At 34.8% G+C, this 26,970-nt stretch overlaps 1 protein-coding gene across 4 annotated transcripts in view; it reads right to left on the reverse strand.

The window, feature by feature from the left end:
• The window catches only part of OPA1 (OPA1 mitochondrial dynamin like GTPase), an 85,122-nt gene that overhangs the window by 53,477 nt on the left and 4,675 nt on the right, over positions 1–26,970 (reverse strand). The window contains exons 2-11 of one of the 4 annotated variants that reach the window (XM_007090983.3): positions 24,920–25,238; positions 24,180–24,276; positions 22,385–22,492; positions 21,832–21,885; positions 21,094–21,161; positions 12,486–12,596; positions 7,721–7,774; positions 4,214–4,318; positions 2,442–2,528; positions 815–928 (exon numbers count right to left, since the gene is read on the reverse strand). In XM_007090983.3, the coding sequence (XP_007091045.2) occupies positions 815–928; positions 2,442–2,528; positions 4,214–4,318; positions 7,721–7,774; positions 12,486–12,596; positions 21,094–21,161; positions 21,832–21,885; positions 22,385–22,492; positions 24,180–24,276; positions 24,920–25,238 (1,117 nt within the window). The remainder of the gene's footprint in view (positions 1–814; positions 929–2,441; positions 2,529–4,213; positions 4,319–7,720; positions 7,775–12,485; positions 12,597–21,093; positions 21,162–21,831; positions 21,886–22,384; positions 22,493–24,179; positions 24,277–24,919; positions 25,239–26,970) is intronic. The other 3 variants (XM_042957028.1, XM_042957029.1, XM_042957030.1) reach the window with 3 other exon arrangements.

Genomic DNA, 26,970 nt, shown 5'->3' on the forward strand with positions numbered 1-26,970 from the left:
ATATCCACACAACTTCTTCCCTCACTTAGTGCAAATCCTGGTTCAAATGTCACCTTCTCAATGCAGTCTACCAACACCCTGGCAGCCTCATTTCCCTTGTCTGGCTCCACTTTTTTTTTTCTTTTTTTTTTTTTTGGCAAAACACCCACCATCTTTTAACATACTACATAATCTGGTCACTTATTCTGTTTACTATTTATTGTCTGCTTCCTCTACTAGAACGTATCCTCCATTATGGCAAAGATCTTTGTTTTGTTTACCAACACACTGCCTCAAACAGTGGAATGTATTAAACGAGTCCCAGCCTTGTTTACCTCAAAGGCTTTGCTATTACAATCGTTCCCTCTCTCTTACATCATTTTTACCTCTGAAACTGGATCATTACAATCAGTATATAAAAATCTCTCCCTTTACCCAACATATTTCCACTGTTGCTACCCCATTTCTCTACTCTTCTTACAGTAAAACTAGGAAATTTATATTTACTAACTCCACAGCCAATATTCCCATTCTCGTACTTAGCGTCTCACTAACCTCACATTGAATAAAATCTAGAGTCCTAACAATGAACAGCTCAGTGCAGTCTGACCCCACCATGCCTCTGCCCTCCTCTCCCATCTTTCTCCCCTCACCTGCCCAGCAACTGTCACAATGGCCTCCTGGCTGTGTCTCCACCGATTTCCACAACAGGAGTACTTCCCAGTGCTATGCGTCAGTCTTCTCATTTACAATTCTTCATTTCAACACAATGAACAAACTCGACGGAAGCTGCTACTTTCCTGAGGAGCTTCGCCCAGATGGCCTGCTGTCCTACCTTAACTGGAGAACGTGTCATCATCTCCCCAGATCCTCGAGGGAATATCCGCGCTTGGGCAATCATTTCCAGCACACTAGTTTTTCCAGCACTCTGATCTCCAACCACAACAACCTTATCACAGAACAAATAACATTTATTCACATTTTAAAAAAATGTTTATTTATTTTGAGAGAGAGAGAGAGAGAGAGAGAGAGAGAGAGCAAGAGACCGTGCACAAGCGGGAGAGGGGCAGAGAGAGGGAGAGAATCCCAAGCAGGCTCTGCATTGTCAGCACAGAGCCCAAAATGGGGCTCAATCCCATGAACCATGAGATCACGACCTGAGTCAAAATCAAGAGTCAGACACTTAAGTCACCCAGGCGCCCCAGAGTTTTTAATACAAACTTACATTTAAATAGATTTGAAATACTGCTGAGGTTTTTTTAGTCTTTTAAAATAGCTACAGCTAAATGATTTTGAAAACACCATCCGGAAAACAAAGATGGCCAATACACGTGTGCCTATTGAAAATATAAACAGGAAAATATTAATTGGATCCATTATTTATAACTAAATTTGTATTAAAGACTTGTGCTAAGCAAAATAAGTCAGTCAGATATCATGATTTCACTCATATGTGGAATTTGAGAAACAACAGATGAACATAGGGGAAGGGAAGGAAAAATAAGATGAAAACAGAGGGAGGTAAACCATAAAAGACTCTTAAGTATGGAGAACAAACTGAGGGTGCTGGAGGGGAAGGGTGGGGGGTGGTGAGTTAAATGGCTGACAGGCATTAAGGAGGGCACTTTACGGCTGAGCACGGGGTGTGATGTGTAAGAGATGAATCACTGGGTTCTACTCCTGAAGCCAAGACTACACTGTATGTTAACTGACTTAAATAGAAACAAAAACAAAAACAAAAACAAAAAAACAAACAAAAAAACCCTTATGCTAATTAAACCACTACTTCTAAAACTGTATCATTTCTGTTGTACACATCTTTTCCATAGCTAGTTTACTCTTTACAAAGACATTTTCAATTCTGTGAAATTAAATTTCCCTCACTAATTTAATCCACTATTCAGGTATTTTAGTACCATGGGTATTACAAATATATAATGGCAGATACCTGATAACCTTCATTACACATAAATTCAACGTGTATATTTATACAATGGGCCAAATGGGCCAGTGAACCAAAACAGCCAAACAACATTCAATGCTTAAGACATCATGTAGAACACATAAATAATATTATATAGGTAAAAGACATATGTCTCTGTTTATGTCTGTGTGTGGTGTGCACATATGTATATGTCTATATTGTGTGTCTGGGTATATATACACAGAACTTTTTTAAAACGTAAAGTGTTCTTGCGGTGCCTGGGTGGCTCAGTCGGTTGAGTGTCCGACTTCGGCTCAGGTCATGATTTCACGGCCCAGGAGTTTGAGCCCCGCGTCGGGCTCTGTGCTGACAGCTCGGAGCCTGGAGCCTGCTTTGGATTCTGTGTCTCCTTCTATCTCTGTCCCTAACCCACTAGCATTCTGTCTCTGTCTCTCTCAAAAATAAATAAATATTATAAAAAACGTAAGGTGTTCTTTTGCTAATGAGCAAGTTCACTATGTATTAATTTTTCACTTACCCTTGGCAGATGATCTTGTGTATTGTAACTGGCGTCATAATCAGATAGAACATCAAGAACTTCAGAATACATGTCAATCAAGGATTTCTACAAAATTTTAAAAATTAGTATGAAACAGTGAACACATTAAAAAAAAAATCAGATGTGTCAAGAGAAAAAAAGCTGATTAATCCAAAATGTGTTTCCATAATGACTGTATTGTTTTTTTCCAATTATATAAATACACATTCATAGTAAAACAGTGTGGCATGAAATTCCATTTCCCTCTTATCCATCTTATTTTATTTAGAGATATACTGATTTAATAAAGTACATTAACTGAGGATTTCCTAAGCTTCTAATGAAATGTTAAAAGAGGGACGTTATGGTTTAACACTGAAGAGCTAAAATAAATGCCCAACAAAGGAAGACCATTAACACCATAAGGCCAAACAAGGAGTCAAGTGACCAACTGCAAGGGAATCATCCTCTATCAAGTTTGGTATGTGGATCAGAGGGAGACACACAGAGAGGGTGAGAAACAGAGACCGAAGAAAGGATAAAAGGAGAGAAAAAAAGTCACCAAGAAGACCGTTAAATCAGTAAGAATGAGTACGTGTACTGTGACAACTGGGCAGATGAAGGAGTGAGAGCATCAGGGACAGACATCCTGCATTGTTTTTCTGTGTAGAACCAGGACAGAACATGGGACCCAGAAAACAATAAGCTTGAAGAAAGTATCTGATGAGTGACTCAACAAATAAGTAAAACAGGTGGGAAAAAAAGGGTTACTGTCAAGCACGTAATAATTAAAGACAAGTTTCAATGCAAGGTAGGAACAAAACGAGGGGCCTATGTTTTCTTGCATCTCATAACACCTCAAAGTAATTAAATGGAAAACAACTGCTATGCCCTCCACCCCAAAATAAAAAGTTCTTGAAATTTTCACTACCATTTCATTTTATGAGAGAAAATACTGTTTCTGAGGTGAACTCTATTAACACTTGGACATGACTTCCCTCAATTGCCACATGTGACTTGTGAATAAAGCCATGCTATTTATCTGTTTTATGCAGTCGTGATTTAAAGTCAGGACTACTAATACATGTTGGTTAAACTAGTACTACTTAGCTTTGGACCTTGGCTTCAGAATACATGTCATGATTTATTGTAGGTTTACTATACACAAATACTGTTTACTTACATGAGATAGAAGTTAAAAATATTACTTCAATTTAATTCAGCACATACAGCCTGGTTTAGCGGGCAATAATAAGATTTAACTTACCAATAATGGTAATTACCAGTGTGCTGATGGTCGCAATCCCAGTATATACTTTTTTCCAACATTCTCTAAAATACCTAAGAAACCTTCCAGAAAAAAACGTGAATTCTTATAAAAGTGAGGAAAGTGAACCAATCATTCACTGGAAATACAAGTGTGGCAATGAAGCTAAGTCGTATCTAAATGTCCATCAACTCACAATTCTGATTTTATGCCGCAGAAATTAAATAAGCCTAAAGATAAACTGGCTATTTCAGAAAAATAAATTGATTCACAAGAAATGATTGTTAAAAGTATGAAGATTTTATAGGCCTAGTATGAAACAAATGTCTGGAGACTATAATTTGTGAAATGTCTTAAGATAGGAAAGACTTCCCAATCTCCCAAGGATATCAAGTTAGAAAGAAAAGGATAGAACATATTACAGCTTTAAAAACGTACTGACTGAATGCACAGTGTGAAATGGCAAACTTCTGGAACTAACAAAATTCAGATAAACTTAAAATACCTTAAGCTTTCTGTGATGGATGCCTTTGTCATCTTTCTGTAATACTAATTTTCTTAATTCTTTGTTCTCTTTTTCTAATCGTTCCAAGATCCTCTGGTACTTTAACTGCAACAAAATAATACCATAATTACATAAGAAAAAGATGGGTTAATAACATAATTAAGTCTAAATTGAAATCTTCCAAATTCCTGAAGTCATATCTCCTATTTAAAATGAGCTTTTCATTTATAAAGCTTCTTTGAAAATGTTGGAAATAAAATAAATTATATTATCTCACACAAACAGTGGAATTCATTATAGTTTTCTATTATAATCTGGCATTTTATTTGGAAAATTCTTTGCTATTTACACTGAAGAAATTAAGTTATTTAAAAATACTAAAATGTAAGATTTTAAAGAAGCAAGTTCTTAAGTACATTCTATTGAAGTAATATTTCCTATCACATCAAAAATTTAAATTTTCATTATGGGGACATTTGACAAAAATTCAAATTCTTCCCATTCTCCATGTTATCTTATGCTGTAATTAAAATGATACAAAATAGGGGCGCCTGGGTGGCTCAGTCAGTTGAGCGTCCGACTTCGGCTCAGGTCATGATCTCGCGGTCTGTGGGTTCGAGCCCCGCGTCGGGCTCTGTGCTGACAACTCAGAGCCTGGAGCCTGTTTCGGATTCTGTGTCTCCCTCTTTCTCTGACCCTCCCCTGTTCATGCTCTCTCTCTCTGTCTCAAAAATAAATAAACAGTAAAAAAAATTTTTTTTAATAAATAAATAAATAAAATGATACAAAATAACAATAACTAACAGTACCTGAGCGTGTATTATGTGACAGGCCTGATACTGAATGTTTTAACAGCATTAGTGTCCTTAAGTCTTTACAGGAGACAAAAGTTAGGGGCCAGAGGTTAGGGACACTTGGTAGCCTATCCAAGGTCACAGAGTTCTGAATATAGGTCAGAGTCAAGAGCTTAAACTGTCCAAATTTTGGTTACATTTCCGTGGCTGGAAATTATACATCAATTTTTAAAATACTGATATAAAAGCAGATTTAAAGAAGACTAATACATTGACAAACACATTTGACAAAACAAGACAGATTGTTTTGTCAAAGCAGATGCTTAGCTACATGCTGTTCTTCTCAAATACATGTGATTCTTTCCTACTTGGTCACCTCAGTTGGTATAATATTACTTCTTGCCTAAACATTAACAACGTTCAGAAAACTATTAAGAATTACTTCTCTCTCCAACCAGCAGAATGTTTACATCCAACTTATAATATCATGCCTTTTAAAATGGAAAAGAAGGGGCGCCTGGATGGCTCAGTCGGTTAAGCGGCCGACTTCGGCTCAGGTCATGATCTCGCGGTCTGTGGGTTCGAGCCCCGCATCAGGCTCTGTGCTGACAGCTCGGAGCCTGGAGCCTGTTTCAGATTCTGTGTCTCCCTCTCTCTGACCCTCCCCTGTTCATGCTCTGTCTCTCCCTGTCTCAAAAATAAATAAAATGTTAAAAAAAAAATTAAAAAAAAATAAAATGGAAAAGAACCCTTAGGAAAATTTTTAGATTGGTGTAATCTCCTCAGAATGAAGTAAATAAATGACAGGAAGTCAGGGCCCTGTCCTCAGAGAATGTTAAACTTGAGTCAAATTTTAAAAAACATATTCTGCAGTAGGACTCTGTACTATGAAACAAGTAGAACTAGAGGCTAGATTCTACTATAAACTTTTTATTTTAAACACACTTATTCATTTATATGTAGTAATAATATATACAACAAAATTATGGCAGAATTAAATCTCTGTTGTCTAATATGTTAGCCACTAGCCACTATAGCTGCTGAGCACTTTGAAATGTGGCTAGTCTGAACTGAGATGTAGCGTTAAGGGTAAAATACACACCAGATTTTTACAATTCAGTATATAAATAAAACACCTCATTAATATTTTTATACTAATTACATGTTTAAAGGATATTAATTTGGGATCTACTGGGTTAAATAAAATACATTATTAAAAATATGTTACCTATTCCTTCTTACCTTTTTGTAACGTAAAAATTTAAAACTACACATGCGGCTTGCATTATGTTTCTATTGCATTTCAGTAATACAGATAACCCCATGGCTTATTACATCAGGAATTTTTCATACAGTGTTTTTGTCAATACCCGGTGGCTGACACTACAAATCGCTCAAGTCAAGAGTTGATATCAATGGACATACAAGTGTGGTAGGATTTCCACTGGCTCATTTCTTTATAAATATGGAATTAATTTTGGGGTCTACATTTTCTGGGGATGGAACCATTCTTTGGTGCAGGTGCCAATCTATAGCCATCCTGCAGAGACATGCTACTGAGTGGTCTTCCAAAGATCTAGACCAACAGTTCCCAAACTTAAGGATGCATCAGAATCACTTGAGGGCTTCTGAAAAGAAAAATTACTGGGTTCTACTTCTAGAGTGTTGATTCAGGGGGTCTAGGAAGGGGTCAATAATTTGTATTTCTAACAAGTTCCCAAAGGATACTGGTTGCTACTGCTCCAGAGACCACATTTTGAGACCAATGATTCTTAAACTCTAGCTGAATTGAAGACTGGAATTGCCTGGCTGGGAAGTATTTAAAAATACATAGGGTGATGGCCAGAGCACAAGTGATTATATGGTATGGTCTGGCATAAAGATCAATGCATAGATATCAAGGAAATCAACCACAGATATTAAGAAAATCTGTGACCAAAAATATACTGATTGTTTAATTTTATCTAGGTTGCCCCTTGTATTTTTTTCCCCTAAAAAGAAAGCTCTTTAAAACAAGTTTTAACTTAAAACAAAACCTCAATTATTGTATATCATTGTTATCTATGTAAAATAACAATTATACTATATGTTATATACTACAGTTGTGTTTATATTACATTATAAAATAGTAATAATCATAATACTATAACTAATGATGAAGTGGGTAATAGGGCAATTTTGCACTAGAATATACCTACTCATCACACTGAATACAGCATGTCTTTAAAATAATAGTAGCTTTATAACCAACTATCGGAGAATAGATTTTCAAATTAGTGCCAGAAATACATTTAGAGAAGTCATTATCTGACTACTTTGGGGATTTAGAGAAGTAAAGGAAAAAGATACTGAGGGCTGACTAGAACTGTGGTTTCTAAAACTACTTACATTAATTAGCCTGTCAATGTAAATGTACAAGCATAGGTAGGTTTACATAAGGATGAGTCATTTTCCCTCATTTTTGTTTTTCACAGCAGTTTTTCTTTAAAATTAGAAGCACAAGATTCACTAAAAAACAGGTCTTTACACATAGAAGGAGTTAACCACACTTACCAAATTCCTTATCAATTTGCTTTTGCACTTTTTTTTACATTTATTAATAAGGGTGTATCATCAAACCACTCCAAATTTTGCTTTCTTAAAAAAATTTCCACATCACCAAACTTAAGACTGTAACATAAAGTCCCTGGTTCTTTCTACTCATCAGAATTACCTGAGTATGAAGAAGTTCTTCTTGAAGCTGGTCAATTTTCTCTTTGTCTGTAACCTAAACATTTAAAATAAATTAATTTTATTTCCAGAGAAATGGATTTATGTAAAATGGGCACTAAGTTAAATTTTTTGAAAAGTATTTTTGAAAATAAATACTGACTTTATCTGCATATTTGATCAAAGCACATTTTAAATCAAGTGATTAATGAATAAAGTAAAAAAAAAAAACTATATTCACTACAATTGCTCATCAAAATTTCATAACTGTATTCATAAGTAAAAGCCTTAAAAAGCAATCACTTTCAGGATGCTATTCTAGTGATTTCTGATGAATGAGTCGTTATAAAATGAAGAGACCAACACACGGTCACTACCGTTTTCGTAGGCTGTTTTGTTCTCAAGGACAGGCATTTGATGCTTGGAGAAAAAGGGCACAGATACCTACAGAATGTGTTCAGGGAACTTATACAGGCTAGGCTATCATTTATAGCTACTGACGAAATTCATTGGTCATAGTGATATTTTAAGCATATATTACGCCTTTCTATTCTATAAGTAGGGAAGTATTTAATAAATGCAAAGACCCTGTATTTTCAGAGCTTTACGTGGAGCCTGATGCTGGTTTTTAAATTCAGTTCCAGTACAAGATCTGCTAACCCATAATACAGTGAATGCATCAGTAGCAATAAAGTTGAGTAAAGCAACTAAAATTGATTGAAATATAAAACAAAAGTAGGATAAAATCTACAGCTATTGTGGAAACTACTTCCAATTGTTATTAATGCTGATAACTCTAAGATAAGATGCCCCAAAACAACATAGAACTTTATTGCATTATCAGACTATAGTCACAGTACAATTCTAAATATGAAACGCAATGATCAATTTTAATTAAAATGATGTCAATTATGGCAAATCCATGTAACTGTGCTTTGACTCCTTGGTGAGGTGAAGTTGTCATACTCAGTCTTTCAAAAGAATGATCTAATTTCTAATAATCAAAACTTGTAAACATGAATTTATTTCATAGGAGACAAAACTCAAGGTAAAATTCATGTAAGTCCTTGTTCACTTTCATTCAATGGCTATTCAAGCAATCAAGATATCATAGTAGCAAATATATACGAAAAAATTTTAAATGATTTGCTTCTTGAGGCAGATATTAGTAACTCTTAATCCATACAATAAAAATTTATTTTGCAGTTTTAATTCCTATTTCCAAATACTTTCTCAAAATAATCCTGAAATTTCTTGTAAATAAAAATGACAATGCTTGCTACAAATGGTAAGTATATTATTTTTTCCTTAAAAGTCTATGCCTAAAAATCTCCAAATATGATTCAGTAATTAGAAGAAAAGAGAATATAAAACAAATTTTGTATTGCTGTTTTCTCATTCTTATATAGCAAGCAGACACTTATGAAGAGAACTTTTCTCATTTGATTGTGTTTGTATAAAATGGACAAGAATTATTAATAGTCACCTCAAATGTGAGGAAACAAGCAAGTTGGGGAGGAACCAACAACCCAAAGAACAAAATCTTGAAGACCAATGAAGAAATAAATTCTTCCATATTGTTTTCGTGTGGCATGCCATCATACTGTAATAATGCACTCATAAAAATGTTATGCACATTAAATTCCCAATTCATTTTAAAAGGTACTTGGATTAATTCTGTTCCATTAAATACTCATCTGACACTAGCTAAATTAGTATGAAATTATATAAACAGTATGAGCATAAACTGTTTTAGTTTTGAATGTGAATATTTCATGACTTCATGCAATATGTCCTTAATTACAATAGAAAATCCAGTGTTAGTCTACATCTGGGGCAAGAGTTAAGAAACTAATACAATTACACAAAAAGTTAGAATGCTTACTGTAAGCCAAGGACTATAAAAGGCTAACTCGGTAATTTGGTAAAATAAAAAGGGTATATAAAAGGTTAAAAGGATATAAGGTTATTAGAATATTACAAATAACAATCTTTATGCTAATATTAGAATTTAGTAATGATGACTGTTAAGATTTTTATAAATTCAGATTTTTAGGAGTATTTAGATTTATCACTTGCCCTTTCTGGCACAAGTGTTAGGCATGACTCATGCACAGTTTTATCAATATGCTTCCTATCTGCTTGGTTTAATGGAACATCAAAATTAACATCGTATTAAAAGACAGGTGGTGGTGGAGTCAAGAATTAGACCTCACATTTTCTAGGAAACAAGATGCAAACCTTTAGGTTTACAAGATAAATATTAAAGATACCGAGAAGATACTTTTACATATTTTCTTAAGGGAACAGCACATGCTATTTTGCACGTATCACTTATTCAATATCTTAACTGGCAGTCGGTATATTTAATGTTGATGCACTTTGCTGGTAAAATTCAGCTACTTACGACAGGAGTTCAGTTCTTGCCCTATTGTTTAACATACTGTTTGCATTATGAAATTTAAAACTCACCCTGACAGAAATGGGTATCAATGGTCTTGAAACCAGAGCTTTTCTACAATTCCAGGGCTGTGAAACTGATGGAGAAAGAGCGGAATCCTCCGCAGAAACAAGCTAAAGCTGAAAGAGAAAAACCTTTACTAGCTCCTCACAAAACCAAGCCTGATTTTTAAATTTTAAGTATTTCTTCCTACTAAGCCATTGCGGCCATTCTGAAATAGCAAAATACACATATAAGGGACTCGCAAACATTTCCATGTACGTGTACGCCCCTGCATGAGCTACAGGGACAGTCTATTAGCTGCTACTATAAAAAATGAAGGCCTACTTACATTTCAAGAAGGTAAGGAAGGATGATTAAAAATCAACAAAAAGCTGTGGCTTTGTACCTCAAGAAAACCTCACACACCCAGAGGAATGCTATAAATCTCATGAATTAGGATTGGGATCATGAGGACAGTGAAGGGCTGAAAAGTCACCTGTGTACCAACTACAGGGGGAATCAGGGGAAGATGCAGTAAGGGGTATGACATCATCATAGAAGAGCAGGAATTGTTTTTAAAGTTCCATTTACTTTCACACAACTCCAAAGTGGGCCAGACTGTTTGGTGCTCTCCTAAGTATGCCTTAATAAACAAAACAGACGGAGGTACAGTCCGATCAGTTGCTATTTTACAAAAGGGGAAAATGAGGAATAAAATGGTTAAATGAATAATCTGAAAATATCAGAAATGAAATGTTATCACTAAACCTGAAAGCAGGCTAGAAAGTAGGCCTCAAATGAACATCAAACTTGGGCAATGTAGAAAACGAACATTATTCACTACTAATATCCCTTAAAACATCAGGCTCAAAAGTATATTGATAATCTTAAACTGTATCTTAAAATCTTAAAATGGAAGGCAGATCTATGGGACTCATTTCAAATTCTTTTACCATTATGAAAAAACAAGAACAACTTGCAGCTAGAGCTATCCATATTTCTAACTAACATACCAGAATATAGTTGTTCCTTTGCCTTCTTTCTGTAACAAAGCTAAGGAACAGATGGTTAGCTTTAAGCATCCAATTTGTTAGAATATTTAAATGGCACTTCAACAAAATACAGAACAGAGAATGCTAAAGCACCATTTAAAATAAGCCCTTCCTTGGTTTAACACATCTACTTTAACTTAACCAAACAGGAAAATAACTTATTTTCTGTTTCCACCTATGTTGTTCGCTCACTGAAAGCTAAATATACAGGAGTTGATTCCACAGCCCTGGAATTGAGAAAAGCCAGGAAGTGACACTGAAAAGATAAATGAAACTATGAGGCATACTCTCAAATATTACCATCACCAAATGCGATAGGGTTAGTAAGCAAATTTATTGCATTCAATCATTATCTATAGTATTGGGTAACTTCAATATCAGAACCTACAGGAACCTAATTAAATGGCTGAATTTCTTTTCCTGAATAAAATCTGTATACGACTTTAAAACTTTCCTGATCTAATATATGCAACATAATTAAGCTGATGTCAAGATCTCAGAATATAACTTTAAAATCATTACATTCATTTCATTTTGACTCAAGCCCCTTCAGAACATTAACCTTGAGATCTACACCATAAGATCATGTAACAGCTGAAAGCATACTTTTAAGGACTTCTTGACTGTACCAATAACCAAACATTTATATAGATTTATGCTGACTTTTATTAGAATCTGTTTTTTAGCAACCTCAATTATATCAACTTTCCAATGTTCAATCCTTCAGTCATCCGAGGTGAAAATTTATTTGTGCTGACTTCACAACTGTGGAAAAACTTAATGAGTTGATCAAGGTATATAAGAATAATTTTGTCCAAAATTTACATCAAAACAGTTTTCTTCTGTAAGAAATAACAGTATTTTCTGCTGATTCATTTTACTAAAACTATAATTTTCATTATTTAAATAATTTAAATTGTGGTCATCCACAGTAATCCCTTACATTTTAGAAACGAAAACTTGGGAGAACCACAGATAAGTGGGCTACAAACCTAGGATGACTCAGTAACTGGACCAAGTAAATCACAATTCATAATTCTTTTCTAAATACAAATCCGTGCTCCCTCACAGATCATCTCATTTCAGAAAATAAATGGATTTGCTTATCCACTCTAGGAAAGTTACATATTTGTATTATATACCTTTCAAATTTTTATTTTGTCAAAAATAATTACTCATAATTGGAGTCCATGAAGGTATTAAGATGACATGATCTTGGCTGAAATGGCTGATTAGTGTGAACACATCAGTAGCCCCCTTAAACCATCCATCACCTTGCGCTTCTGTTGGGCATAGCTTGTGCTATATTGGCCAGCGGCTCTGCGCGCTTCCTCTTCATGCTCTTGAATTTGCTGTTGTAAGAGAATGAGCTCACCAAGCAGACCCTGCCATGAGTTTACAATGAGGAGAAGAGGAAAATTGGGGAGGAGAACAATGTTAAACCAAAGGGCACAAGCAAGGAACAGATTAAGTTAGGGAAGAAGGGATAGCTTACAACAAAAATGGAAACGCATTTATGTACCTTTAGAAAGCCACCATATAATAGGGCTCTGTACCACGTTTCCATTTTTCCCCTCAGTAAAATTAGATGTCTCAGAAATATAAAACAGCAGAGTTTAAAAAGTGAAAAGAAAACGCAATGTGGCTGTCGGCTGAACAAAGTGAGCCAGATGTATAATATTAATATACAGTAAAACCTAGACTAACTGGAATGCTCAAGGAAAGTGGCATTGCAGTTAACAACTGATTACCTCAACCCTTAGTTTTGAATTGCCAATATGAACTAGTGTATGCTCCTGACTTGAAACATAAGGGGGAAAAAATCTTTTAATTGTCAACCATAATTCTCATAAAACTGAATGGAGAATACATCATAGTTTAATTATTAAATTATTATTATGTATTTGTTCTTTGATATCTGATGTCTTCAATTAAAGACCATAGCCCCTCAAAACCATTAATTTGAGTTTCCAAGCATCAAGTTAATCAAGGTTTTACATTAATTCATATACTCTACATGCCTATACATACAAGCTTATCTGACTAAATATTAGCTTCTTTTTTTTTTTTTTTTGCAAATTAAGAAATAATGTTTGAGGCACTGTTTTAACTTTATACAACATAAAATAAGTAGTCTGACTGAATTTTCACTTTTTATGAGCTGTTTTGACATTCAGTAAAAATAGCCTCTAAGAATATAACAATATATCAATTACTAGAGCAAAAGCACTATAAAAGAACATAGTTAGGATCTGGAAATAATACAGTTATTATGAAAATTTAAAACGAAACAAAACCTAGTTTGGACCTGTGTACAATACAATCAACATTTATATGTTTATAATTCATTCCACTTAAAAATCATGACATGCTAACTAATGTAATTTTTATCACAATGTATTTACATGTGGCAGAATACCCAATACATGTCATTTTCTGTATAGTATTTTTAATTGCTGGCCTATTAGATAACAGCCCTCAAGAAATGACAACAGAGAAAAAGACAACAAAGAATTGAAAATGTCACAAGCCTAATATTTTCTCAATTAGACACCTCAGTGAATGAAGTCACTATTTAATCTGCACAGGAAGAGTGTTCTGGGAGAACAATGAACTCAATTTTTACCAAGTTATAAAAATAGAAAGAGCTAGGAAAACTAATACTCATTAAAATAACCTACATTGGGAGTTTCAAATAGCTTCAGAGCTTTTTAAAATAATTGCCCAAAATATTACATTTTATATAATACAACTAGGAAGTTTCTTGAAATACTGGTTAACATTACATTCAAATTTTAATTAGTAGACTCATCCAGGGGCTTAATAACTTACTTTATTAAGCCAAAGACTTCTATAAATAAAAGTTTTCCAGAAAAGAAGCAAATACAAATAGGATAGCTACTATTATAGTAAAGCATTTTAAATTAAGGGAAAGTATTAGCATATAATTTGGGGAATTTTTGTTTGACTCTTAGTTTTAATACATTAGGCCATGCCAACAATAATGAAACTGGATGACTTACTATAAATCAAAGGATGAGACTAGTTGGTATTTCTGCATGACAAGTGAGAGAACATCAAAATGGCAAGTAACACAACTGAACTGTCAACATCTGTTTCCAAATCCAATAGCAGAAAATATATTTATAAAAACCTGTGGCTACCTTTAAAGATATCTCTTTTAAGTTAATACTTTATGGTCATTGATATATCTATCAAAGAAAGACAATGCCAACTCACTACCCTCATCATTTACCTAATTATCTGTCATTTTTTCATTTTCTGTATCATTGCTTTTCATGAAGCAGAAGAAGAATAATCCAACTTATTTTTAGTCATTTACTATAACCACTTCTAATCATCCCAGTGTTTAGATGTCTCAAAGTAATACCCTTTTAAAGGTTTCCTGTGCTGGCTTATATAGTAGTGTACCTGGGCTTTAATTAACATACCACCAGTACTCTCTAAGATGTCAAAGTAGTGAGCAAATATTCCACATTTCTTAACTATGCTTGCTGGTCTATCAGGTACAAGATTCTTTTTTACTTACAGCTTAAACATCCTTCCCTAATCCATTGCTTCTATCTACATACAAATTATATGGCTAATACTTAATATCTATTACATTATAAGAAAACACCCTCTTTCTAGTAACATTTCACTTTCCTTCCAAGTCTGTTACTGAAGCACTGTTATGTGAAGATAGCTGAAATTAACTGTTACCTCCTAAAAAAAGTAGGAAGAAAACAAGAATTAGACACAGAGAAAACTATTCACACTATATTACATGACTAAAGGAGGTTACCTCTATCCAAATTTGGACATCAAATCTCACCCTAAATACTGAGTGATGGGCTACAGGCTATACAGCTTCTGAGCTAAGGCCATGTGGAATAAGGAAGGGAAAGAAATGTGTGTAACTGCTATGCAAGACACATTCCTTAAACAGAAAAAATATAATAAATATCTTCCCAAGCTCAGATAGTTTTCTCTCAAGAAACAGCATGTAATTATATTAAAATCATATACATTAAATATAAAACATAGTAACTGTAAATAATGATAAACAGTAAAAATAAACAACGAACAACTACAGATGATACACTCTCTCAAGAGTTATTGCCAATTTGACACTGCAGCTCTTACAGTCTCATATTTCACATACAGTATTGTCAGACTTTTAAAAAATTATAACATCAGGTCAAGAAAATCAGTGATAACTCCAAAAACCAAAATATCAACTGAATACGCTGTGAAAATCTAAAAGTTAATGAGTTTGATAGGAAAGATTTTAAGACACTTTAAAATTATTTGTCATTTATATGTGAACATATTTAAGACACTATATTTTTAACAGTATTTTAAACATTTATAGCAGAGCTGGACCCTTATCCCGTTCGTATATTTATCTAGCACCTAGAATAACATCTGACACTTTAGGTATGTGTTACAGCTGATACCTAAATTAGGGCTGAGCACAGGTTTGCTCCTTGAATGAGTCAAATTATGACCTACTTTTACCTAATAATGCACACAAAGTTTCCAGTATAAAATCCAAATTGGGTTTCTGAACAAATGTGTATTCTGTAAATAAGCTACATATCAGCCCGATGATCTATTTTCCCAGTTTTCACAGTCCTCAGAACAGACTCCACAGAAATTACAGGGAGGAAATTAATCAAATAATGTTAATAGGCAATTAACTAATGGAATAATTCAAACTGTAAGGTAATAATGATCATGGTCATCAACATCACCTTAATACCAATATTTATTTTTATTATGTGCAGATTTTGTGCTAAAGGGCTACAAAACTCTCAAAACAATCCTATCCAGTAGGGTTCCCCCTTCTACAAAAGAGGAAATCAGCAACTCAAAGAGTTTGATCTTTTTCAAGATCACATAGCTCAGAAAGCAGGAAGGACAGGATCTGAATGCAGACAGTGTGACTACAGTTTACACCTGATACCATCCTGTTGACACGATGGTCTAGCTATTTCCAAAGTGGCTTTGATCCCATCAGGTTCAATCCACATTTAAAAAAAGAAAATGGTGGGGCGCCTGGGTGGCTCAGTCGGTTGAGCGTCCGACTTCGGCTCAGGTCATGATCTCACGGTCCGTGGGTTCGAGCCCCGCATCGGGCTCTGTGCTGACCGCTCAGAGCCTGGAGCCCATTTCAGATTCTGTGTCTCCCTCTCTCTCTGCCCCTCCCCTGTTCATGCTCTGTCTCTCTCTGTCTCAAAAATAAATAAACGTTAAAAAAAAAAATTTTAAAAAAATAAATAAATAAAAAAATAAAAAATAAAAATAAAAAAAGAAAATGGTAACAGTACAACACATCAGAAGGCATATTTGAACTACTAAGAAGATGGGCTGCCTGAATAGTCCACAGAGACCTTAAAGCCTGCAAACCTAAGATACCTGGCCCTTTAAAGAAAAGTGTGCCAACCCTGCTCTATTAGTTTTAAAAGTAACTTGGGTCCAGAAAAGAACTTTATGAAAGTGAAGACTTCTTTCCCCTTCCATTCAAAAATACTCCTAGGCATTAAACTACTTTTCGAAATTTGAATAATTCTATTTGATTAGTTAAAAATAACTATTTTCCTATTTTTTCCCCTCCCACTAATACATACATAACTCTGCTCAAGGTATTTATGGCCAACTGAAAAAGGTCAATTAATGGATAGCAGAAGGAAATACATCTTTCCATTTGGATCATCCACCTTGCTTCAGTTCAGAAATACCATTTCTTATTTTAATACTTGGACAATTTCTACAATGGATAATTTTAAGAGATGAACAAATCAGTCTATTACCGATAGTTACTATCAATATTACAACTTCTGCCAAATCCCTTTTGTTCTAAATTGTCACCTAAAAACAGTATTATGTACACAGTATATACTTACTTAATGTTTCTTAAATGACATAAAAGCACAGTGTGCTTATGAAGCAATAAAACAAGATTGCCTGGTTTGCCATTCCACTTTTTTTCAGGCACATCTTCCCGGCTTTTCTTCCTCTGACCCCTCTGCCTCCCAACTACTACACTCTAGTGCACAAGTGGGTTGGCTTCCTGGCTAAGAGTCTAACCTAGTACAGTTGCTACTTAGCTGCTCAGGAAACAAGTTTACTGATCTGTGGCTACTTGATGATATTGGTTGTGAGAATTTCATTTTGCCCAGGTTACTACAGTATTTGTTGCATGAGGAGTCCTAGAAATGTAAATCCTACTTAAGCAACACTGCTTCATTACAGTTTAGAACACCAAGCACATGTACCACTGTCACATTCTTGTTCTCCTCGGTAGGTGCCCAATATCAAAGGCCAGGAGAAATTCACAGGCGATCAGATCAAAACACCTATTATATAAAATTTGGGGGCCTACCAGTTGGCATAAATGAAGTTCATTTACTTCAATTAGCCTCTCTTTTGCTGTGTCAATCTTGCTAAAAGCTCTGCTTTATCCTCAGTGTTCTGAGGACAGAGATTTTATGACAGAAATAGGCCGTTAAAGAATGTAAACCAAAGTAAATAGTGTTTCCTCTGGCATCTGTTTTCACTCTTTAGAGTATAATTAATGGAACTAAAATGGTTATGGAAGGCTTCACGAAGGGGACAACAGAGCCTAGGCTTTAAGGATGAGTAAAAATTAGAAGAGGGAAGACAGAGATTTCAGCTGGGAGGTACAAGAGAAATAAAGCCACAAAAAAAGGAATTAGCATAACATGTAAAAAAGAAGAACTTTAATTACTGTCTAATAATTATATTTAAAATAATAATTCCACCCTTCATGATTTGGACTTTTAAAAGGTCCTTCAAATATTTTCCATAAACTATAAATGTATTTGTAATCTTCAGAATGACCATGTTGCTTACTTCTGTGAAATGTTCATGAGCTATCAGAAACATGATAAAACAAAAGCACAAATATAATGTCTCATTTAATTTTCACTAGAACAGACAATCTTACCGAATCTAAAACAGAAGATTCACTAAGTGGTCCTGTCACCTGTCTATGTTATGATCAATATAAGGAAATCTACAGATTTACAAATTATTCATTAAAATAGGCTCACCACTTCAATTTTCAATTTGCCTTCAGGTAGTTCTGAAGGTCTCCAGGTCTCAAGGATATTATTCAGTTCACACGAAGGGCTCTAATATTTTTCTCCAGTGGACACAAATTTTAAAATTTCTGATTAACGAAAAACATTCCTTGAAAAGTGTTTTCAATATTTTTCCAGTTTTTAATTTACTGATAATACATACCAGAACTTCTGGTCAACATGATAGACATACCTATTGTCTACAAACTGAATGGATATAGATCCAGACAAAGTCAAAGAAACTGATATTTATGTTAGCTGGTGCAATATTATGCAGAAATACATGTCTTCTGCTTTTTTGGACTTTCTGAAGACCTCAATTACAACTTTTCCAGAGTGCCTAAAAGTCTAGTGACCCCAAACTGGGAGCCACAGGTAGTCAGGTCACAGTGTTATCCATTCTGTTGGACTCAACTCAAACAATCTGACATGTGTGTGCTCTCAATTCCATCACTCTCGCTTCAGTTGACTTCGCAGGTCCTAACTTCTTCTACCTGCCCACACTCTCCACATGTGTTCTTCTATCAGAAAGGACAAATTTCCTTTTTTAGTTCTAGTTGTAGAAATGTTTTCAGTTTATTACTTAAAAAAGAAAAAAAAAGAAATCGGATTCACATTTACTTTTACATTTCTAGTATAAATCTGGCCAGAAATTTTGGTACAAACCAGACAACCATTAAGCTAATGCATGCCTGCTTAGTGCATTCAAACTCTAAATACCACCTTCTATCTGGGACTCTCAGACAACATTCTGAACCATCAAAAAAGTATCAACTAATCTCTGGATGTCATCCTACCACCTGTGACTACTACTCAAATTTTCAAACTTAACATTTTAGAGTAATTTCAAAAAGGCTTCTGCGAAGAAAGTCTCTCCTTCCATGCTCACATTCAGCCATTAATTTGTAGATAAGTCTACTAAAGTCAGTTTATTTGCATCTTGCCTGAGTGGTTCATCATCTTCAAGTATTACAGATAAAAGTCAAGCCTTGAAACACATAATGTTGCACATTAACAGGATTTAAAACCACTAGTTGAGGCTGGAAATACTTTTCTGTATAGTAAATTTTTATACTAGCATTGACTACAATTTAACTTAGCCTGTATTGAAAACAGCCTAATTAAAACTCTAGATTTAGTAATAATTGCTAGGTTTTTAATGGGCAACATAATCATCATAAAGCATGAAAAAGTTAAAAGGAAATAGTATATGAGAGTATTTACCTTCAAGTAAATTATGAAATAAAGCAATAAATTTGCTTTCATGTCTACTGTATAAAATAAAATCTGTGAATATAATTAAATTCCCAGTGATCCACTCTCTTCTATATTGCAGAGCTACTCATCATTTGTCAAGTATTCATTCAGCACTTTAGCAGGATTTTAAGGAAATTATGTGAGTTAGACCCTGAAACAGGTTTCTCATTCACCAAAGTGATCCTAGACCATACCAGAGAATACCAGAGGCAGACCTCGCCTACCTTATCTAGGCAAAAAGAAACCACACCGCTAATCCTATAAGAGAGCTTCCTTTCCCCCTTAGATTAGTGCCTCTCTACATATGAAATCTACCTGCACTAAGGGCCAAGTCTTTGGTTTGAAATACGCTGTGCATAATAGGCTAATTTCTATTAAAACTTTTCCCCCCAGTAGCATGAATAGTCAAGTGTTCCTTTGGTTAAAATGCCAATGGAAAAGGTATCAACTTAAAAGGCAAACACATGTACACACATACACACATACACACACATTTTAAAATAAGTTTTCTCCAAAAGAAAGATCTAGTTAAAAGGCAAGAGAAAAATCTTTTGAAATACTAGAATTTAAACTTGGAATATCATGTAAAAAGTTCAACGATAAAGGACAAAGAGAGAGATGGAAACCTATACATAGGAAGTATTGTCTTTCCACTTTCAAAATAAACATAAAATTATTTCCTTTCAATTTACAAAAACCATAATAACTTTCAATATAAAAGCTACATACTCCATACTTAATTTTTAAATGTTCATAGAACATGTTTTTCAAATATCTATTTACCTACATTTTTTTAAGAAAAACTTGCAAGGAATCAGTTAACTTACCAATTCCAAAAGATGAAAAAATGAAGACTAAGAAAATGTCAAGTTAACATATGAATATAAATAGAGCAATGAATGTGTTATTTTAATTAGCAATTCTCCTAAAACTTTCATATGGATTTTAACACAAGTATTGAAATTAACACACCCTAAATAACTCCAAACACAATTGCTATTAATGTCACAGAATCACTTTATCCCCTAATAACCCATTTCCTACTCCTTTAATATTTCCCTAAGCGTATGCCATGAAACATTAGTCCCTAAAATACATTTCACAAAAAAGGGTTCTGTTGCTAAATAAATCTGGAAAACTCTGTACACTTTGACTTCTCCTGGGATTTATAATACACATAAGTATGTGAGGTCTGAGAAATCCCAAGGAAAAGAAAAGCCTGCTTGTTTTATTTATATCAGCTTTCCCACACATATTTAACAACAAGACCCTTTGTTGAAGCCAATCCTTGGAAACTAATATTTCACAACGTATTTGAAGGCAATGGGCTTCTCCAATTATATTTCCAGAACTGTCACACAATACCTTTCACTTTGTACCAAGATTAACAACACCTCTACTTAGATGCTTTTATATTTGCTCCTCAGATGTTACCATTTTCAAACCTTTCATGTAGGTGAAAACTTTTTTTAACTCTTTCAGACTACCTGTGTGAAGAATTCTCCCTTATACTTACCTTTCTATAATGCTTGTCACTTTCAGATCCGTGATCTGTTGCTCTGAATGCTGTTTCTCCAGGTGAACCTTAAAGATAAATAAGCAGTCCTTTAAATTCTCCAGTGATATCAAGAGCCGAAATTCCAAATTACGTCTAATTTAAAGGCAAATGGACTTTTATAAAACCCACTTTTTTGAAAATTAAAAACTATTCTTATTTTAAGGAACACATTGATAACCTACGCAAAAAAACCTTTGTAAATATTATAGGACATGTTTAACCTATTTAAAAACAAATCACTGAAAATTACAATTAAAAAAGACAATTTCTGATGAAGACAATTTTCCAGGAGAGTACTTACAGTTTAGTCCTATATCACTGCCGTTACAGACCACATGTGGTAACAAAATAAATTTAAAATGTCAAAGGGTGACAGGACAGATGAGACAAACTAAAATTACTTTTCATTTCGATTATCAGAAATGATCAGATCAATTTCAAGAAAATATTTTGGTTAAACAAACTTTCTTTTTAATACTTTTAATCTTATAGAAACGTATTTAGGAATTTTAGTTTTACTGCAAGATAATTATTTTATTATTTTCACCTGTAAGATAAGGAATTTGCCCAATAGAGTTCTGGAGTTTTAAAATTCAGCATAAGCAGCATAAATTTGGTCTGCAATTTATTTGCAACTAGTTTATTAGAAGCATTTAAAAGGCATGTTAAGGTCAGCAAAAATGTCTGTTTACACACCTAACAAGAGAAGTAGGTCAGAAGCTCCTATGACTTCACTAACCAATTTGTGACCTGTGAAAAATCAGCAAAAGGGGAAATAGAAATGTAAAATTTGACAGGAATGAGCAAACAAATGTCTGAGATCTCAGAGTTATATCATGATAGGGTGTGAGTTGGGCAAATACGCCAAGATCAACCTTAGTAAATTCTACTCATTACGGCCCATCATAATTAAATTTGTTTTAAAATCACCAAATCGGCTCTAACCAATTATGAAAAGCAAGCACATAGGAAGTCTAACCTACTTGTCAGGAACAAGAGATCGTTTTTTTCCCTCACTGACTAAAGCCAAGTATGTTTAACCTCTTACAAATTTTCATTTTGTTGCACTAACCAAAATTTAAAACCACTGAGCAACAAAACTTTGTGTATCTGTTTTTTCAAAAATTTGTTTTTAATTTGTACTAGATGTTTTCATTTAAAAGATACGAATAAACAAATGAATACATCTTAGTATTTTTCCTCTGGGTCTTCTGACATTTTAAGTGAGATCAAACGGGTCCTTCCTTACCTGTGGTGAAAAAGTCCTTCAGTAAACTGAGGCTTTCAACAATTTTATCAAAGTCAGGTGCCAATTTTGCAAGGTCGTCTGAATTAGGAAGTGCTTTTCTAATTTTCTCTGGAGAACAAACAAAATTCTCAAAATAAGAATTTGACTATTAAAACACTGACAAAATAGAAATAATCATCATGTATAAACTTAAAATATTTTTCTATTTTTCTCCCTATTACAACTATAATTGTATCTGAAACAATATGTCATTGTGATGATATTCCACAGGCCATGAAATGTTTTTAAAAAGAGTCACCAGATGTATGGCTTAGATGGAAACTTTTCATTTATAAGTTAAATGCCAGGAACTATATGCACTGTGTTAACAATGTTAATGCTGTATTGGAATCAGAAGTACTTTTAAGGAGAAAGTCACAGCAAAGAGGCCAAGAATCAAAGAAAATACAGAAAAACGCCTCTTGAAACACCTGCTCCAAACTCGAAGACAGTAATGAAATAAAAAATAGAATTCCATTACTTTTTTCCATCCTTTCACAGACCCTAAGAAAATTCACACTTGTTAACATTTGGAAATAACTGTCTAAGAACCCATGGCAAACTTCGGTTTTATTTTTGCTGGTTTTATTTATATTTATAAATATATAAAATTGACGCTCAATTTTGTCAAAGTTTGGTACAACGGTACAGTATCTTCTGAATTAGAATGCGCTTTTCTTAATTTTCTCTGCAGAGGACTAAAATACATAAATATTCTCAAAATAAGAGTATGTCAGATATTATTCTAAATGCTGTTACGGCACTCCCCTGTTTAATCCTCAAGGCAGCCCTACAGAACAGTTATCATCAAACCCACTTTACAGGTGAGGAACTGGGGCACTGAGGTTAAGTAGATGAGCCTGCACAACAGCAAAGAAGCAGGGAGTCAGGCTTGAGGCTGGCCAGTGCAGCTTCAGAACCCGACCCTCAGCCCCACACTGTGGTGCTGGCAAATGCATCAAGGTAAAAGCGCTCCTCACGAATATTAGAAAAACATGGAAAGAATGCTACAGATTCCTGCAGATCCCTCTGTCAGTGCAGCACGGTTTTATCTTTAAGAGCTGTAAGTGCATGTAGAGAGTAATTCCACCCCCACATGCACCTAAGAAATTAAACAAACTCTAAAAAAAAAGACTGAGGAAAGTAATTCCATTAAAAGAAAATTTTGTTTAAATCATCATAACATACTGGCAATCAGAACTATCAGATATACTTTTTTCTCATCTACCTATTATAGAAAAAGGTGAACAGTACCTGACTATGGCAAGAAATTATTATGGACTCTAGCGGGCTTTGAGGGACTTGGCTACAAAAAGTAGAAGTCACCAAGGTATCCAATAAAAAGTAACTAGTGAGGTGGGTTATGGTGCATCTGCTCTGGGTGAGAATACAGAACACTGAAAGTGATGTCCAGAGAGGCTGCTTTGACTAACAAATGTGTTGGGCAGGAAAAGAAGCCAAAGTGTATACTGTTGCCATATAACTTTTAAAAAGGAAACTAAAATAATAACTACATACACAGACTAGGTTCAATTAAAAGAAAATGTCCATGAGGATAGTAGTAGCTATGTGAAAGTGATGGACGAAGGGGTTATTTTTTTTCTACCAGTTTTTTCTTTGATATTCTATTACTTTTATCATTAAAATAAAACTGCTACACAGTGAACTCATGAGTGAAGAAACTATCTCAATACCACTATTTCTCTTTCCCGAAGATATGACCAAAAAAACGTATTTTAACGTTGATGATACAAACCTAAATCAATATACTCATCAATCTCCCACACAATGTCAGGCACAATCCATTTATAGTCACTGAGGTCAGGTATCATATCTTTCCACTGATCAAAAGTCTAAAAGAAAAGAAAATATGCCAATCGAATGTTCTGAATGTCATACAAAAAATAAAGAAAAACCACCTTAATTTATCTAATTAAAACATGCTTATCTACAAAGAGCGATACATTATGGTCAAAATTTTTAGAAACAAAATAGCCTCAGTTCCTTTGAAAACAAATTAGTAGGCAAGCGTATAGAACATGTAAGCGTCCTTTTACTAAATATGGAAAATGTAAAAATTGAAAATATATTCTTACTTCAAATAGGCTTCATGATTTAGCTAAACAATACTGTGGAACAGAAGAAACACAAACCAGGGGTCAGGACACCTTGCCTCTGCTCCCAAAGCTGCCCCAAAGTGGTTGTGTTAGCATGACACCTACTTTCCTGTCTGTGCTACTAAGTGGCAAGCTGAAAATCAAAGCCAGGTGACCTCACCCCACCCTAGTGCTCCTTCCACTAGGCCATTCTCACCTACTGTAATTATAACCAAGATTCGAAGAGTTTTTCCTATTTGCAATGTTAATTTAGCACATGGTAGAGATACACCATAAATTTTTAAATATTCTACTTCACTAAAGAAAAACGATTTGTGTTATAAGACCTTCAAATAATTGTGCTAAAATAACTGGAAAAGCAGTGGAAAGTTCTACTCACTTTTTTGGCTGTATAGCCACCGCCAACAGCAGATCCTAGTATGAGATATCGAAGTTTTAAGAGTCTTGCAGCTAATCTTGCTGGCCAAAAATTCCTGCGAGGCTGGTACCCATATTTAATTGGAGAAAGCTTCAATTTACGTAACGGAAGGTTAGCTAAAGAGGAGAACTGATGAAATGATGTCCGGAATTGGGGTCTTTGAAGCTTTAAGGTAGGATGATGTGAATGATAAACACTTCGTGAAACCAGATGCAGTTTTTGTAGTGGTAAGCTTCCTTTGATTCCAGAGCTACGTTTCACTAAGGATTGGCAGACCTCACTGAAAAGAAAACCAAAATGGGACAAAGATCAGACCGGGTAACAATGAGAAGGAAACGACATAAAAAGAGCAGTGCACAAGAGAAGCAGTGCACAAGAGAAAATGCACATGGGTGCATGTGACCAAGCACGCGACATCATACCATAGCTTACATTAACCACTTACTCCATTTCCAGGCACTGCTGCGGCATGTGCTACCTCATTTAATCCTGCTAAAAATCCTACAATGAAAGTATTAGTATTACCTCCATCCTACCAACAAGGAAAAGATGGCGCGCGCGCGCACACACACACACACACACACAACTCATCTAAGTGCACACTTATATGAAGATTCAAACTGACGCAGTGGGACTCCAGAGCCCTCCCTCTCATTTACTACATGCAGGCTATCCCAATCCAAGGAACTGAGATGAAAAGAAAAAAGGCAGAGACTTATTTTATTAACTGCTATTCACTGTCAGTAAAAGTGAAAACAAAATGAATGCAAACCTGCTTTCAAACACAAAAATTCCAGCAGCTTAGAACAGCTATTCTTTGGTCTCTCCTCTACGTCTCATGATCCTGAGACAGCCCAGGGATGGAAATTAAGGAACAAATCATTACCACATAAAGTACCTGGCTGAAAGTGTCTGAGTAGAGTAAGTAAGAGTAATCAAACAGCAATGAAAGAAGGTTATTAAAGGCAACGTCCTACAGACTGAATGTTTGTGTCCCCCCAAAATTTGTATGTGGAAGCCTAATCCCCAACATGAAGTATTTGGAAGTGAGGCCTTTGCGAGATAATTTGGTTTATTTGTAGTCATGGATGTGCCCATGTGTTGGGTGCCCTTATAAGGAGATGAAGAGCACAGATCTCTCTGTCATGTGAGGACACAGAAAAAAGATGCCCCCATCTAGGAACCAGGAAGTGATTCCTCAGCAGACATTAAATATGCCGGCATTTTGATCTCGGAGCTCACAGCCTCCAGAACTGTGAGAAATAAATGATTTCCCATTGAAGCCGCCCAGTGTTTGGTAATTTGGGGAGCAATAAGGCGATCGTGTATCAGTTGCACAGATACAAGAGAAGACACTAAAGTGAGGTGGCAGCACTAAGAAAGGAAAGGGAAAGGCAGATACCAGAATGACGGACTAGACACAGGAGACAAGGAAAAGAGTAAATAGTAATCCCAAAGTTTTAGCTGGGAGACTAAGATTACTACATTTACAGATATAAAACAATCAAGAGCCAAACGAACTGGGGGAATAGCCCACGGCTTCATAACACTTGGCTCAAACTTCTTTCAACCCCGTCCTTATAGCCAGCCACTTAGTGTTTTGAGTCAGATAAACTTTGGTTCCAGTTCCAGTTTCACTCCTTACTCATGTGCAATCAAGGGCAAATTATGAATTTACCAAAGCCTCAGTTTTTTTAATCTGTTAAAACAGGATTACGTCTACATCAGAGTTATTGTCACTAATCACTAATTCAAGTATCTTCTTCTCAGACCATAATCCCCTTCACTACAACCATCTTTGGCCCTATAGGAACAGCCAGGTCATGGATACCTCTATCTTCTCCCTAACCTATCAGTCTCCACCTTATCTATTTACCTAGTTAGCCTGGTTCATAGTCTTAAAGGCTCTTTTGCAAATACTCTAAACTCCCTTGCCCTCTGACTTTTTGTTACACTTGTTTGGCAATATACAAACCCTGGATGAACCTTATTATCACTTTAAGCCTGTACCA

The sequence above is a fragment of the Panthera tigris genome, chromosome C2, assembly GCF_018350195.1.
Source record: "Panthera tigris isolate Pti1 chromosome C2, P.tigris_Pti1_mat1.1, whole genome shotgun sequence".
In the NCBI taxonomy this organism is placed as follows: domain Eukaryota; kingdom Metazoa; phylum Chordata; class Mammalia; order Carnivora; family Felidae; genus Panthera; species Panthera tigris.